Below are 15757 nucleotides of genomic sequence, written 5' to 3' on the forward strand. Positions count from 1 at the left end.
CAAGTTACTGGCAAATAGATGGTGTTATATCTTTCTTTCTAATAATTGCTTCTTTTATATCTTTTTGTTCCCTTACTGAACTGGATAGGATTTCTAGTACAACACTGAATACCTTGTAAGTACAATGATGAACACACCAAGGAATACCACAGTCAAACTGCTTCTTGATTTCAAAACATATTACAAAGCTACAGTAATTAAAGTGGTGTGGTACTGGCCTAAAGACAGATATATAAACCAACAGAATAGAATACAGAGCCCAGAAATAAATCCTTGCACATAAGGATGTCAGAAACTATTCAATGGGAAAAGAAGGATCTTTTTAACAAATGGTGATGGAAATTGGATATTCACATGCAAAAAAATGAAGCTGAATCTTTACTCCTGCATCATTTATAAGTTAACACAAAATGGATCTAAAATCTAAACATAGACACTAAAATTATAGAATTTTGAGAAGAAAACATAGGAGGAGTAGCTTCTGGACAGTGGATTTGGCAATGATTTTTTATATATAACATGAAAAGCACAGGCAATCTAGATAAATTGGACTACATCAAAATTGACACTTAGGATTGCTCAGCTCTATTCATAACAATTTTAATTTCATATATAAACCAGTGTTATGCCTCAAGAGGGCCACTGACCAGATAAATATTTGTACATTAGAGTGGATAGTATAAAACCCTACCTATGTCATTCCCCCTTAAATGTAATCTGAGGAAGTCAAGTCAAATGAGTTGTGGTTATTCACATTTGTGATAATAATGCTGTTGCCACCACCTGCTATGCAGTACTTACATAGCTTACCAACTGCCTGAGAGAAGTTAGAAACCATTAAAACAATAACTAGCATGTTCATAACAAAAAGTCAACACACTGTCCACTATCAACAGGAAGGCATAGTGGGATGATAGAGTGATAGCAGACAGGAGAAGAATAGGAAGTGTCAGAGGGAAATGTGAATAAGAGAATGGTCTTACATCAAAAATCAAGCCCATGCTTCAGTGAAAATGGCAGAAAAATGTTCCGTGCAAAAATCAGAGTCCATTCAAGAATTTTGTCTACACAGTGAAGATTTTAAACAATTATGCTTTATCCCACAAGTAGCATGTATGCGTACACGTAACATTTATCTCCTAAATTTCCACTAAAAGAAAATAGATTTAAAAAAGATAAATAAAAGTCACATGGCACATAACAGGAAAAAATTAAAACTTTTGTTAATTGTGACACAACCAATAGAATGGAAAGGAGACTTACAGAAAGGGGGAAATATTTGCAAATCATGTATCTGGTAAGGGTTAATATCCAGAATACATAAAGGACAGCCCAACAACAAAGTAATAAAAAATGGCTGAATTGAGATTTCTTCAAAGAAGCTATACAAATAGCCAAAAAATACATAAGATGATGACCATCACTAATCATGGAAATGCAAATAAAATCTACAGTGAGATACTAACTCACACTTATTAAGATGGTTACTATAAAAAAATAAAACAAGGAAATAATAAGGGTTGACAAGAAGCTGGAGAAACTAGAACCCCTGTTCACTGTTGTAAAATGATGTAGTCACCATAGAAAACATTACAGTAGTTACTAAAAAAAAAAATCGGAAACAATTACCATATAATCTAGCAATTCTACCTCTGCGTATATAACCCCAAATAAGTGAACACAAAGTTGTACAAAGATGAGTATTTGTTCACTCATGTTGATAGCTGCATTATTAATAACAGCCAAAAGGTAGAAATAAGCAAAATGTCTACTGATGGATAAATACAAAATTGTGGTATATACTTTTATATATATACAATGAGATATTATTCAGCCTTAAAAAGGAAAGAGATCCTGATATATTTGATAATATGGATGAGTCATGAGGACATGATGCTAAGTGAAACAAGCTAGTCACAATAAGACAAGTACTGTGTGATTCCACATCTAAGTGACTTAGAGAAGTCAAGTTTATACCTAGTGGAAAAGAGGTTTTCAGGGGTTAGTGGTAAGAGGAAATATGGTGTTTAATGGGTGGAAAGTTGAGTTTTGCAAGGCAAAAAGAGTTTTGCGATTGGTTGCATGTGAAAGTACTTCACACTACTGAACTGTGTATTTAAAAGGGGTTAAGATGGTAAATTTTATGCATGTAGTATACCAGTTTTTTTCAAAAAGAGAAAAAAACCACAGGAAGAAAGATACATTATGTGTAGAAGAATGGTAACAAAAATAACCTCTCATCAGAAACAATGGGGGTCAGAAGATCCTAAAATGGCATCCTTTAAAATTCTAACAAAAAAATAAAGTCATCATTTCAGAATTTTATACCCAACAAAAAAATGTGTAGCTCAAGGTAGGCCTTAGATTTCTGGGGGCTTTATTCCCAGAATTAGGAAATCCCATTTCCAGCTTTCTCCATTCTGGGATATTCCATTCCTTTATACTGTTCAAAACTGAAAGTGAAAGTGGAGTAGATCAAACAGTTACATATTTGGGTAAAAAAATTTATAAATTTGTGAAAGGAAGTATAAGGCATTATTAATTTCAGAACCAGAATCTATAATCAGATGAATATGTATTCTTGCTTACCCTACAGGGGAACATAAGATTACTTTCCGCAAGGCATTTTGTGGATGATGTGTTAAGTAACGGAAATAAATTTGGAAAAGTAACAAGATTAAAAGCAAAAAAAACTGAAGGTGAAGTTGAAATATTGTTAGATAAATAAGCATTGGGAAAACTTGTCATGAGGGAACGCACATGGTAAGAATGGTAAAGAAAGCTCTCAGGGCCTCCCCAGTGGCACAGCGGGTTGAGTGCCACACTGTGAAGCTGTCCGCAGCCTCTGCAGCATGGGTTCATTTCCCAGCCAGCCAGGGAGATACCTACATGGCGCAGCAGACCTCTCCTGTCTCCCCCACTGCTTTGGTCCATCTGCCTGTTCTGCTCCCCACTCTGTCTCTGGTGAATTCTCTCAACCGCCTGCACCTTTGGCCTGTACCCCCGCTCTTGTATAAATAAGTAAATCTTAATAAAAAAAAAGAAAGCTCTTCAGACTGAAGAAAAATAAAGCTAGGTAAATGCCCTATCAGTCAATGTTTAATATTGGCTTTCAACACTCACATATATTTTTAAGAACTTGGGGAGAAATAGCATCTCACAATTATGGAGATATTTACTATTTTTGTTGCTCTTCCTTCATTCCTGAAAATCTTACTATCTTGCTTTAGTCTAAAGAACTTCCATATCATCCCTTCAAATTAGATCTCTTGGAAATTCTCTTATTTTTGTTTTTATATTTTGAAAGGACAAGTTTATTAGGTAAAATAGAAAAAGAGTTATACCTGCATAGTCACAGTCAGGCAGGATAGCTGCCTCAATTCTCTTAGTTTTCTTTCACTAAGAATGTTTTAATTTTGTATTCATTCCTGAAAGATAATTTTGCAGGATATAGACTTCTAGGTTGATAAGAGAATTTCCCCCCTCTTTCCACTAATTTCAAGTGTGCTTTCTTTTATTATTGTTAAAGTATAGACTTAAATCTGTGTCTGATAATTCCAACATCTGGGTTGTATTAGAGCTAGCATCTGTGCTTTTCCTTGAGAATTGGTTACATTTTTCTAGTTCTCTGTAAGCGGAGAAATTTAGGATTATGTCCTTAGTGTTGCGTAGACTCTGGGTTCTGTAATAACTCTCAGGAGAATGTTGTTGGTTTTTTTTTCATGCAATCAACCTGGTTAGGTTCAGCCTACACGTTCTGTTTCTCTTGTGCACATTAGCACAAATTTCAATTATTTAGTTCACAAAGCCTTTGCTGGTTTGGGTCTGTCCCACATATGTGTAGCTCAAAGTAGGCCTTAGGTTTCTGGGGGTTTTATCCCCAGTATTAGGAAACCCCATCTCCAGCTTTCTCCATTCTGGGATACTGCACTCCTTTCAATATCCCCAAGGACTCCCTTTCTAGTTCCTCTACCTAGAAAAATGAATTTCTATTGGTGTTTCAACCCCCTACACCATTGTGCTGCTCTGTGGTGGGGCCCATATTCAGGAAAAAATCCATAAGAGATAGAAATGTTACCTCGGTGTAGTTTCTTCTCTCACCTCTGTATCTGCCTCCTTTTACTTGCTTTGTAGAGTCTTTGTGTAACTGCATTTGTCCCCATAGAGAAAATGGAACTACTAAATTTTTTTTTCAGAATTTTATCTCTTTGCTAAATTTCATCATCTCTTCACTCATTATCTATTTCTCCCACATAGTAAAGCAATTTAAAAATCTTTGTATATTATGGGCCTCCCCGGTGGCGCAGCGGTTGAGTGCTGGGTTGCGAAGCTGCCCGCGGCCTCTGCGGCGCCGGTTCAATCCCCGGCTGCTCCCCGGCCACCGGAGGAGGATCCCACATGGCGCGCGGACCTCTCCTGCCGCCCGCTGCTCCCCTCAGCAGTGTACTTCGGTCCTTCTGCCTGCTCTGCTCCCCGCTCTGGCTCTGGTGAATTCTCTCACCCTCCCATGCTTCTGACTGTACCCAGTGCATGTATAAACAAAAAAAAACCAAACAAATAAATAAATAAAACATGCCTCTATTTAAAAAAAAAAAAATCTTTGTATATTAGGTACAAAATATGGATTTATTTTGTTTTGTTTCTATAAACTTGAGTTCTTTCTTTCTTTCTTTTTTTTTTTTTTAAAGATTTATTTCTTTCTTTATTTATACAAGTACTGGGTACAGTCAGAAGGGAGGGTGAGAGAATTCACCAGAGCCGGAGCGGGGAGCAGAGCAGGCAGAAGGACCGAAGTACACTGCTGAGGGGAGCAGCAGGCGGCAGGAGAGGTCTGCGCGCCATGTGGGACCCTCCTCTGGTGGCCGGGGAGCAGCCAGGGATCGAACCGGTGCTGCAGAGGCATCGGGCAGCTTCGCAACCCAGCGCTCAACCGCTGCGCCACCGGGGAGGCCCCAACTTGAGTTCTTTCAACTTGGGTGAACTTTTAGTTTCTTCATGTGTCCAGCAATTTCTCATTATATACAAAACATCTTGAATATGTTAACAGAATTTTTTTCATAGGAAAAGCCATGCATACTGGGACCCTGTGTGGGTTCCTTTAGGAAAATGGGTATTTGAATGTTTTGTGAGAGTGACTAGACTAGCATAGAGGAGAGTATAGAAAGAAATGAAAAGAAATTGAGTTCTAGACCTACATCAGTCATATATTAGTTGTAAGCCTCAGTTTTTTCATCTATGAACTTGAGATAAATCTGTACTGGCTATCTCCAATATATTTGATTGGCTCAAGTGAGATTATGCATGAAAACATTTTGTCAAGTGATATGTCTTCTATGGTGCTTTTCAGTATGGTAGCCACTAGCTACGTGTGACTACGGATCATTTGAAATGTGGCTAGTGCTACTGAGGAACTTAATTTTAAACTTTATTTAATTTTAATTAATTCACATTTAAATAGCCACATGCAGATATTGCTCTGGATGGAATAGTGCAGCTGTAGAGCAAAAGTCAAGTAAGGATTTATTTCATAATGTTACAGTTTTATAGCTATACTTTCATGGCCAACAAGTAAATTGACTTTATTTATTTTAATCTGAAACTCTTGCCCCTAACTCCTTCCCCCCCCCCCAAATAAACAAAGGGAAAAAGGTTTTATAGCATGATTTGAGTTGAAGAAGAGTTTTGATGAAGAAGAGTTTTCTTTGGAATTCACTTATCACTGTATAGCACCATAGATGATACCAATAAAATATGAAGATTAGCTAAGCAAAAAAAGCACATACGTATTTGTTCACCTAAAGATACATCTTTTAATTCCTGCTCTTTAAGCAAAAAGAGAGACTGAAAAGCACTAGGTCGTGTGAGTGGCCATTCGACCTACAATTGCCTATGGCAGTCTCCTACCTTGTATTTTCTGCTCTCCGGCTTATGCACTGGTGCAGGTAGAGATACTCCTGAGGCGCGCTGGTGGACAAGGTGGGCTGCACATGGTTGGACACAGGGGGATCAAATGTGAACAACGTTGGCTGACTGGAGTGCGAGGGGGCAGACGATTTTCGTTCTCGGAGAAGGTGCTGATTGGAGCTGCTGAGCTCGGCGGGAGAGGAGCGGGGGCCATGGCTGGCTGAGAGGTTTCTCAGGGAATCTGTGAGAAGGAGAAAAAACTCTGTGAATGAAAAAGGAAAGCAAGATGGCCCTACCCCAAAGTGGGTGGTGAGAGGAAGAAGAAATAATTAGGATCCGAGGCAATGACTCAGCAGAGCATTCTCTTTTTCTCGGCCCTTCTGGAAAAGAGGGCTGAGGCCTCCTGGCTTGGAACCTCTGATGGCTCCTGGCATTGCCCAGAGGCCATTCCCTATCACCACCTGAGCAGAGTCTCCCCACTTCCAGCAAGTGTAGCTGCCTATGCCCCAGCAGTGGACTCTGGTCCTCAAGCAAGGCCAGCCTCCTGAGCCCTGAGCCCTTCTCTCTGATGGTGCCTGCTGGTGGGTATCCACTGTCTCCCTCAGAGACTGGGCTCGCCTGGTTAAAAGAAGTTTTGTTTCCTAAAGACTCATTAATTGGGACACTGGACTATGCCTGACTACAATAATGATAAAAGCACAGATATGTTTGGAGCTGTCCTCCATTGGCCTCAGTTCCTTTCACCTGCCCTTTGAAATCCTTTGAGGACAGTAAGGTTCATATTCCCCACTCCCCAAGTCCTGAACCCACCACTCTCTGTCTATTGCTTCCGCCCCTCTTAATTCTGGTCTTAAACTCTGCTATGCTGTACTAGAAAGGAAGTGAAGCATTAAAGACAGATTATAGTTTAGTGTGCTCGACCCCAAGCCAAGGACTTTATTCATCTGGCTTGTTCTCTAAGCTTAGCCAGATTCCTTAGCAAAACATACGAGGCCTTTCACAGTCTGACCTACTTCCTGCTTTTCTCCTCCCATACCCAAGGCATACGGAAGCATCAACAATCCCTGAACACACCAGCCCCTTTTATGATTCTCTGTTTTGCCTTAGGTTGTTTCTTCTGCCTGGATTTCACGTCTACTCTGCACAAATAAGCAAACCTGAACACCCTACATGGGTGTCATATTGTCTCTGAAACCTTCCTAGGCTTGGCCATTCTTCTGGGTGCCCATAGCACACGGTTTATGCTTCCTTGCCTAGTCCAAGGGTTTCTAAGAGTAGAAACGGATGTCATTACCTCTGTAGTCCCAGCACCTCTCTATAAAGACCAAGTACATACGAAGTTCTTGTCTGTGCTTACAGAAAAAGCAAAAATATTCATTTAGTACAATAATTCCAGTAGTGAAACTTCTTATTCAAAAGAAAAAAAGGTGTAAAGATTAATCTCTGGTGATATGATCAGTAGTAGAGGGATAATGTTTTAGTGGGGGTGATGGTGGCTTTTTTAGGGTTATTCAAGTCATTTCAGAAGGGAAAGTTCGTTCTCTTTCCACTCCGTCGTCTGACCTATTTCAGGCTGTGCCCTTCTCATGGCCCTAGGCAGGATCACTAGCTCATTAATACTCTGCAGAATTAATTACTCTCCAGTATTTTCTGATGCTAAGCAGGACAACTTGGGCCTGTATAGAGCAGATAAAAAGCCACTGGCCTCCAGGGATGAACCGTCCCATTGACAGTTGTATTGACCTCCAAAGTGAATTCCCATTACGGGTCTTGAAGTGAACTGGATGTTTGTTAACAGAATCAATGGCTTCATTACTCCATTAGATTTGCAAGATGAACTCTCTAATGGCAGAGGGAAGAGGGCTTGTGCTAGGGGATGGAGTGGCCGTGGCGCCAGGAGTGCATATAAGTTGCTACTTGAGAATACACAGGGAAGGTGCAAAGAGAAACCACTGGTGTGATTCTATATCTCTGTGGTCTTTCTGGACTTCTCCTCCTCTGCTCACTGCTTTAACGGGGGCTTCTTCAGGGTTCCACCCCAGACCCTGCCATTTGCCATAGCTTCCCTCCAACTCAGAAGAATCTCCTGGGATAAGCTCCAGTATCTTTCCTTTAGTTTCCACCTCTGTGATGACAATTCTCGAATCTTAACCTCTGGTGCCCTTTTCTGGGCTCCCTGTTGTATTTCCCTCCACCTGCTGGACATCTCCATTCAGATGCAGGTTAAGCTCAACAATCTGAATGGTACTCGTCCTCAGCCTGTGCCTCTGATGTCAGTGAAGTACATCAATAGCACCATCTAGCCAATTCTCAAAGACAGAAACCTAGGAATGATCTATGACTCTCTCCTGTTTCCTAATTCCCAAAACCATGTCATGATATTATGTCACAGCCCTGTTTAAAATTCTTCAGTGGCTCCCTGTCATCTTCAAGATGCCCTTTGAAGCTTTCTGTCTCTTTAAAACCATTTTCTCGGTTATTTCTTTAACTTGTTTCTTACCTATACTTCTCAGTGCTTCAAACAGAATTTCAGAAACATGCCAACCTCCCTCAACACTCCATACTGTAAACTGAGGGAGTATAGAGATTCTGTCTCTTTTATAAGTTTTAAATCTACAATGTATATGACACAACTCAGTAATTATGCGTGGATTAAACAGAGTATGTCGCATAGTAAGTCATACTACCTCAGTAACACTCTTCAGTGCTTTCAGAATAAAGTTCAGATCCCTCAGTGTGACAAGAAAAGATTTTGTCTCAACCTACTTATCCTGCCTCATCACCCAACGCATCCTTCACGTTCCTATGTTGAATGCTTGGCTTGGGTCTGTATAAACAAGTGGACCTGTCCTCACTCTGAGGCCCTCTGCCTCCAGACCAGACTGTGAGTCAAATCTGTGACATCTGCACATGGAGTAGTTACTTCTCCCATCTGAGTCTCAGCTTCCTTATTGACAAATTGACATAGGGTGGTTATAAGGATTAAATGCATGTTATAAGTATTCAAAGTGTATTCTAGTCACTTCTGTATTCTAGTCATTTCTGCCTAGAACAGTACTAGCACATAGTGGGTAGTCAATATAGTATTTGCTAAATAAATAAATAAAAGAATTTCCCCACCCAGCACAAAAAACCAAATATGCTTTTTTTGTGGACAAAATTGGAGACATTTTCAAGGTCTGTTAATATGATGAAGTCTGGGTTAGGATGCTTTGGGTACACAGACACCTGGAATTTCATTTAACTAACTTAAAGTCATGTCTGTGAAACCATTTGGCTCCATTATGGTCTGCAGTCAGTTCCAGAAAAATTCTTTCAAAGCTGTTTTGTCACTAAATCTTGCCAAAATCCCACTTATGCTTGCAACTTTAAAAGATTCCTACCTGGGAACCAAACAAGGGATCAGGAAAATAAAGCAACTACAATAAAGTAAAAAGCAAAACCAACGGGCAACTCTAGATCAGAGACATTCTGTAGGGGAGAAGGAGGGAGAAGGATCAGCACAGGAGGGAAGAGCACAAGGGACCATGGGGATGGCGCACGGGTGAAATGGTGGTGGGAATTTCCCGGGGAAATCATACATTGTACACATAAGAAGAATGATGTAATAAATACATATATGTGTATATATATGAAAGATTTCTACCTGAATTTTGTGATTATTCCATGGTGCCTGTAATGAGTTGAGAAGTGTGCCCCCTGCCCCCCCCCAACTCATATCTAACTTAAACCTCAGACTGTGACCTTATTAAAAACAGGAGCTCTGCAGATGTAATTAGTTGAGATGTAGTCATACTGGATTAAGGTGGGGCCTAATCCAATGAGCGATGTCCTTACAAGAAGAGAAAACAGAGACACGGAACACACAAGGAGAATGCTACATGATGACAAGGAATATTAGCCACAGAAATGAATGAAATAATGATACAATGCTACAACATGGATGGATCTTTAAAGTACTATGCTAAGTGAAAGTATCCAGTGATAAAGGGCTACAGATGGTACAATTTATGTGAAATTTCTAGAATAGGCAAATCCATAAAGACAGAAAGCAGGCTAGTGGTTGCCTGGGGGGAGGGAGTGGCGCAGAGATGGAGTGACTGCTACGAGTATGTTTCTTTCTGGGGTGGTGAAAATTTTCTAAAATTAGATTGTAGTGATGGTTACACAGTACTCCATATACCTAAACCACCAAATTGTGTGCTTTAAATGGTGAATTTCATCTTATGGGACATAGAGCTTAGTGAATTTATAAACACATACACACTTTGACGGTTCCTTCAGCAAGTTGAACATCGAGTTACCATGTGACATAGCAAGTCTACTCTTAGGTACACACCCCGGAGAAACAAAAACCTGTTTCCACACAAAAATTTGTAATCAAATGTCCACAGCAGCTTTATTCATAATAGTCAAAAGCAAAACCAACTCAAATGCTTATAAGCTGATCAATAAATAAGCAAAATGTGATAAATCCATACCATGGAATGTTATTCAGCATTAAAGAGAATAAAGTAGGACCTCCCTGGTGGCACAAGGGGTTAAGACGCAACCTATGAAGCTATCCATAGCCACTGTAGCACAGGTTCGATCCCCGGCCAGGGAGCTACCCACATGGCGCAGCAGACCTCTCCTGCCTTTCCTGCTGCTCCCCTCAGCAGTGTATTTCAGTCATTCTGCCTGTTCTGTTCCCCACTCTGTCTCTGTTTCACCCCCCACACCTCTGGCCTGTACTCCAGCTCTTGTATGCATAAATAAATAAATCTTAAAAAAAAGAATAAAGTATTAATATATATTATGACATTATGAATCCTGAAAAAATTATGCTGAGTGAAAGGGACATTCAATTATCATAATATGGGAAAATATATAGAAGTCAACAATATACAAAGACAGAAAGTAGATTAATGATTGCCTAGGGTTGGGGTGAGGATGGGGAAGGGAAGTGATTGCAAATGGATATGAAGTTTCTTTCTTGGGTGATTAAAAATTTCTAAAATTAAAATGTGGTGATGGTGGCACAATCCCATGAATATATTTAAAAACAACGTGTACACTTTAAACGGGTGCTACATGCTAGTGAGTGTAAAATACACACACACACACACACACAGAGCACAAGTACAAAAAGAGCCTTTGCAGAGTACAAAGTGTTAAGTATATGCAAGAGATTACTAGAGCCAAATACACCTGACCTTTTAGTCTTTATATCCTCTCTGAAGATAAAACTGACCACTGGCTAAATACTAAGTCCTTATGAAAATACACCAGAATGAGAAACACCTTCCCTTCCCACCTTCAGTTCCCTTCAACCCCATTATTCAGCCCCTTACCTCATCATCACAACCAGACAATAAGAATTCTAGCAAGACAAATGGCAAGAACACAGTTTGGGGTCAACAGATCCAAGGAGGTTGAAGTCCCCCTCAGACAGTGGACCTGATACACTGGATGGCAGGGAGAGTCTGGGGGTCCATCCAGTTCTGCCATTAAGTAGCTGTGCAGTCACGGGTGGGTCTCTGAGCCCTAGTTCCATGTCCATTAAGCTGGGAGGCTAATCCTTGGCCCGCCCATATACTTCACCAGACTGTTGTCACAGGTGAATGAGATAAGAGTGTGAAAACAAATCCACACACACACACACAGACACACACACACCCAAAAAACATTAATAGGGTTTGTTTTTATTGCCTGGGTATCTCTTGAGGGAAGGAAAGAATAGTAAAGGTAAAGGAAAACATTCAACAATGTGTGGCTGGGCTGTTTTTGGTGTTGGCTGTAAGGCTGTTGTTCTACTAAGTCTCTTGAGTCATTAGGAAGGTCAGTTATACAGCAAGGAGAAAATGGATGCTTCCAGACTCTTGGCCTGGGATTCTATCTTCAAGTCTAGACTAAAGATAATGCCAAAAAATGCTTGAGTCAATTTGTTTCTTTTAAGCAGGGTTTTATTTTTTCCTCTCCTTCCTGGCTTCTTTTTAGGGCTCTACAAAATCACTCCCCTTCCTTTCCACAATCACCCCTGGGAAGCTTGCCCAACATATAAACACTCCTCCCACCTTCTTGCAAAACTCTAGAACAGGAAAGGTCTGAAGGATTTCAGCAGAGGAGCCCAGCCCAGCCATCAACATGGTAGTGATAACAGGAGCAGGAAAGGGGTTGGCGGGTGTTTCTGGAAAAGATGACTGGCCAAATAATGACCGATTCCTTTATCTCAATGCCCTTTTATATCTTTATCATTCTCTCCCTCACCCCCCAAACTGCAACCTGACAAGCCTCGGTGGGTCTCAGGACCCATAAAAGGGTAGACTGAAGCTCATGCTGGAGCTCAGGCTGGATCCAAAGCCTGGCTCTGCAGCCTTGCTATAGGTTACATAAACCTCTGTGATCCTCATTTGCTCAACAGGGAAAATCAACACTCAGTAGGGCGGCTGTTAGGAATGAAGATCATTCATAAAAAGCATTTAACCTAGTAATGCTGTCATACTCACTGCTCCTATTCCTTGAGTACACGGGGACCTGGCTGACACCTTGATACTGGCCTAGAAGTATGACTTATTTTTGAAGTTATAGTAGATTCCTAGAAGGTAATTGTCACTGTTTCAGTCACAACTATGAATACTGACTATAATAATCCCAGCTGTCATTTACTAAGCATCAACTATGTGACTCTAGTCCACCCTGTGATGTGGGGATATTATTACCTTTTTGGTTTTTTTTTAGGTGAAGAAACTGAAATTCAGAGATATGATCTCTGGGGTCACACAGGTAGAAAGTGGCAGGATTTAGATCCAAAACAGATTTAATTGTTTTCAAAGCTAATTCTTTTCACCCATTTAAGGGAAGAGTTGCCACAAGATCTCTATGAGCTACATGGTATCAGCCTGATAGATGGCAGAGTCAAATTACAGAATGAGGGTCTACGCCTAGCTCTGCAGCCAACTGGCTGAGTGATCTCGAGCATGCTGTTTATCTTCCTGGGCCTCATTTTCTCTATTTATAATAGGAAAAATTTAGGTTAGATCATCTTCGGGAAACTCAAGAAAAGAAAGCTGCTCCACCTAAGACCTGAGGAGTCATATTTACATACAGAGTTAGAGAACGAGCCACTGGTTTGGTTTTTAACAACCTCTGTTCTCAATCCACGGCAGAGGTACAAGGGTCAGTAATTACTAAAAAATCAAGGGCAAGCGCTGAAATCCAAATAAAAGAACAAATTCTTCCAAAAGTCTTTCTTTGTATCATCAAACTTATAAATTGGAAACCATGTTCTCACTGGCCCTTCACATCATCTGTCTATGGCCTGCTGGAAAGGAACAATGGGCTACAGAAAGATCTGAGTCAAACAGCAGGGGAGGTGGAGGGAGAGGTGTCAGAACAGGGGAGCGAAGAGCAAAAAGGACTATGGTGAGGACTCCTGGGTGCTGTGGTGGTGGGAGATTTACGGGGACTACACCTGAGGGGAGAAATCAAATGCTGTATAGAAAGTGAACACCATGTAAGAAAATTAGAAAGTTTAATAAAAAGAAAAAAAAAGGTCAAAATCTACCCACACACACAAAAAGAGAAACATAGATAGGCAAGCCCTGAAACGATTTTACCACAGAGTTTTGGGCAACACTTTTAATCTCTCTGTATCTTGTTTTCCAGCATAGGTGTCAAACGCTAAACACAACACCTATCTTACAGGGTTCTTTTGAGGATGTGAAGAGATGAAATATGTGTACAGTAAATAGAAACACTCAATAGATGGTCATGGCTTGCCACTGTTCATTCCATCATGCATTCCAAGAGCAGAATAATGGTAAAATTCTAAGAGTTCTACTGGGGAGAAGATGATTGATAGAGAATTTCGAAAACAGAATAGTACAGGATTCTATGGGGTGAGTGGTTGCAGTGAAAAAGGTAACTGAACAAGATCAGATGGGTGGAGGACTCTAAAAACAAAGACAGGTGCCAAGGGCAAGAGTGGATCAATAGCTCCAGGTCTCTGGTACTCACAATTACATGCCTCAAATAATTTAAGGAGAAACAATCTTCAACATCCACTGGCATATTTCTTTAATAGAAGAGCAAGTCATTTTAGGGCCAAAAATATGGCTCCACGTTAGAAAAAGACTCATACAATATGGCAATTGGAAGGGACCTCAGAGACTAATCTCATTTATCATTGCTAGTCTCACCTCCTTCCCACCCCTACATCCCTCACCCCCTCACTACCCCACCCCACAAATCTCTCAGTTACAGTTGGAGAAACTGGCCCAGAAAGTGAGATTATTTGTCAAAGCCACAAGGCAGGTTAGAATTCAGATCTCCTAGTCCAGAGGTCCTTTCACTGCCCGGAAAGAAAAATATATCAATGCGAATTAAGATGCATTTTCTATATTGTGTGTGTGTGGTGGTGGTGGTGGGGGAGCAATCAAGTCAGGATCACCAGGGTGCTGGCTGGTGGGATTGTGATTTTGTTATGAGTTTATAATGTTACTCACATTTGCATGGTCAGTAAATATTTGCTGGCTCAAACTACCAAAATCTAGTATAAATAATCCCCAAGTTTAAAAATGTAAATCTCTTAGTGTTTACAAAAAATGTGAAGCAGAGGAACAAAACAGGGGAGGCAGAGACAGAAGGTAACATGAGACCCCAAGAGACCTTGCAGGGGCTGCACTCCCCGCCCCCACCCCCACCCCCCACTTTCTGAGGAAGGAGCTGAGAAAGAATACCATCCCATAGCTTTGAGAGTTAAGTCAGAACATTCTGACCCTGATGCATATGATCTCTTGGTATACTTTAGCAGAAATCAATTCTGTGAAGGGCATGGGCAAAAGGGCGGCTGTAGCTTAGAGCATGTCACGGTCTCTGATCACATATCTTACGTAACTTTCTTTGCTCTGTGGTACTTCATCATAGAGACGGGAAACTAAGGCCCAAAGCAAATGCCATGCCTTTCATAAATTATTCCTGCATTTCCCTAAACTTTTCATATTACTTCATTTTGCGAATTTTTTATGTTGCAGATTCACAAATCTGTCATACAAAATTAGACTGTGAGCTGTTAGAAGTCAGGATCTAGACCATTTCTATTTGTCTGATGTTCTGTGCCTTGTCAATGTCCAGATTATGACAAGAAGGTGTTCAGTAAACACACATGGCAGTAAGTTTTGTCAGAATCTTTCCTCTTTGGGTGAGTATGAATGAATAGCTCCAGTATCCATCTGTAAACTGAGAAGGTCCTGTCACTTAGTGAGCACTTCTGGGTCGTATGTGTTTCTATTTCTGGACAGCCAGTCTGTATTCAGTTATGCATTGTGTCCTGTTCATTTTAGAGAGATCCAATTATAAGCTTTGTTTTCACTTTATCGGGCATATCTTGCACTCCTCAGTGGTGACAGCCTTCCTCTTGCTCATTCGTGTGGTGCTTGGGTGAGTTGGTAGTCCCCCTAAAGAGTTAATTAATATTTGGAATGAAGCACTCTTGTCATTTGCTTAGGGTCACAAGTGCTTACTGTGGGGACTACACTAGGAATATAAGCAAATGAGTGGACCTTGTCTTTGGTCTAAGAGCAGAGACTGCAGTCGGAAAGAACACATCTTTATTCAGGGCTGTGCTTCTCCCTTCCCCCATGGAACTCTGGAGAACCATTAGTATTCTCAGAGGAATCAGTCCATCTAGTGGGCACCATAAGCTCACATGTCATTGATGCATTTGACCTTTGTGACCGTTCCACAAAAATATAAAAAACATGGCACTGTGTTTTTAAGCTAACCAACTTTATAACATGTTAAATTTCCCCTCTTTCTTTCACTCACTTTCACTAAGAAACAACTGGTGTTTTAGACATCACAATGGTGACAG

The 15757-nt window shown here is 40.6% G+C and overlaps 1 protein-coding gene across 2 annotated transcripts in view; it reads right to left on the minus strand.

Moving 5' to 3' along the window:
* The window catches only part of GAB2 (GRB2 associated binding protein 2), a gene marked incomplete at both ends in the record, with an annotated part of 162111 nt that overhangs the window by 14325 nt on the left and 132029 nt on the right, over positions 1 to 15757 (minus strand). For both annotated transcript variants that reach the window (XM_084247826.1, XM_084247825.1), the window contains one exon: positions 5905 to 6145. In XM_084247826.1, coding sequence (XP_084103952.1) covers positions 5905 to 6145 — 241 coding nt within the window. The remainder of the gene's footprint in view (positions 1 to 5904; positions 6146 to 15757) is intronic.

Source organism: Talpa europaea (assembly GCF_964194135.1).
Source record: "Talpa europaea genome assembly, chromosome: 1".
NCBI classification, from domain to species: domain Eukaryota; kingdom Metazoa; phylum Chordata; class Mammalia; order Eulipotyphla; family Talpidae; genus Talpa; species Talpa europaea.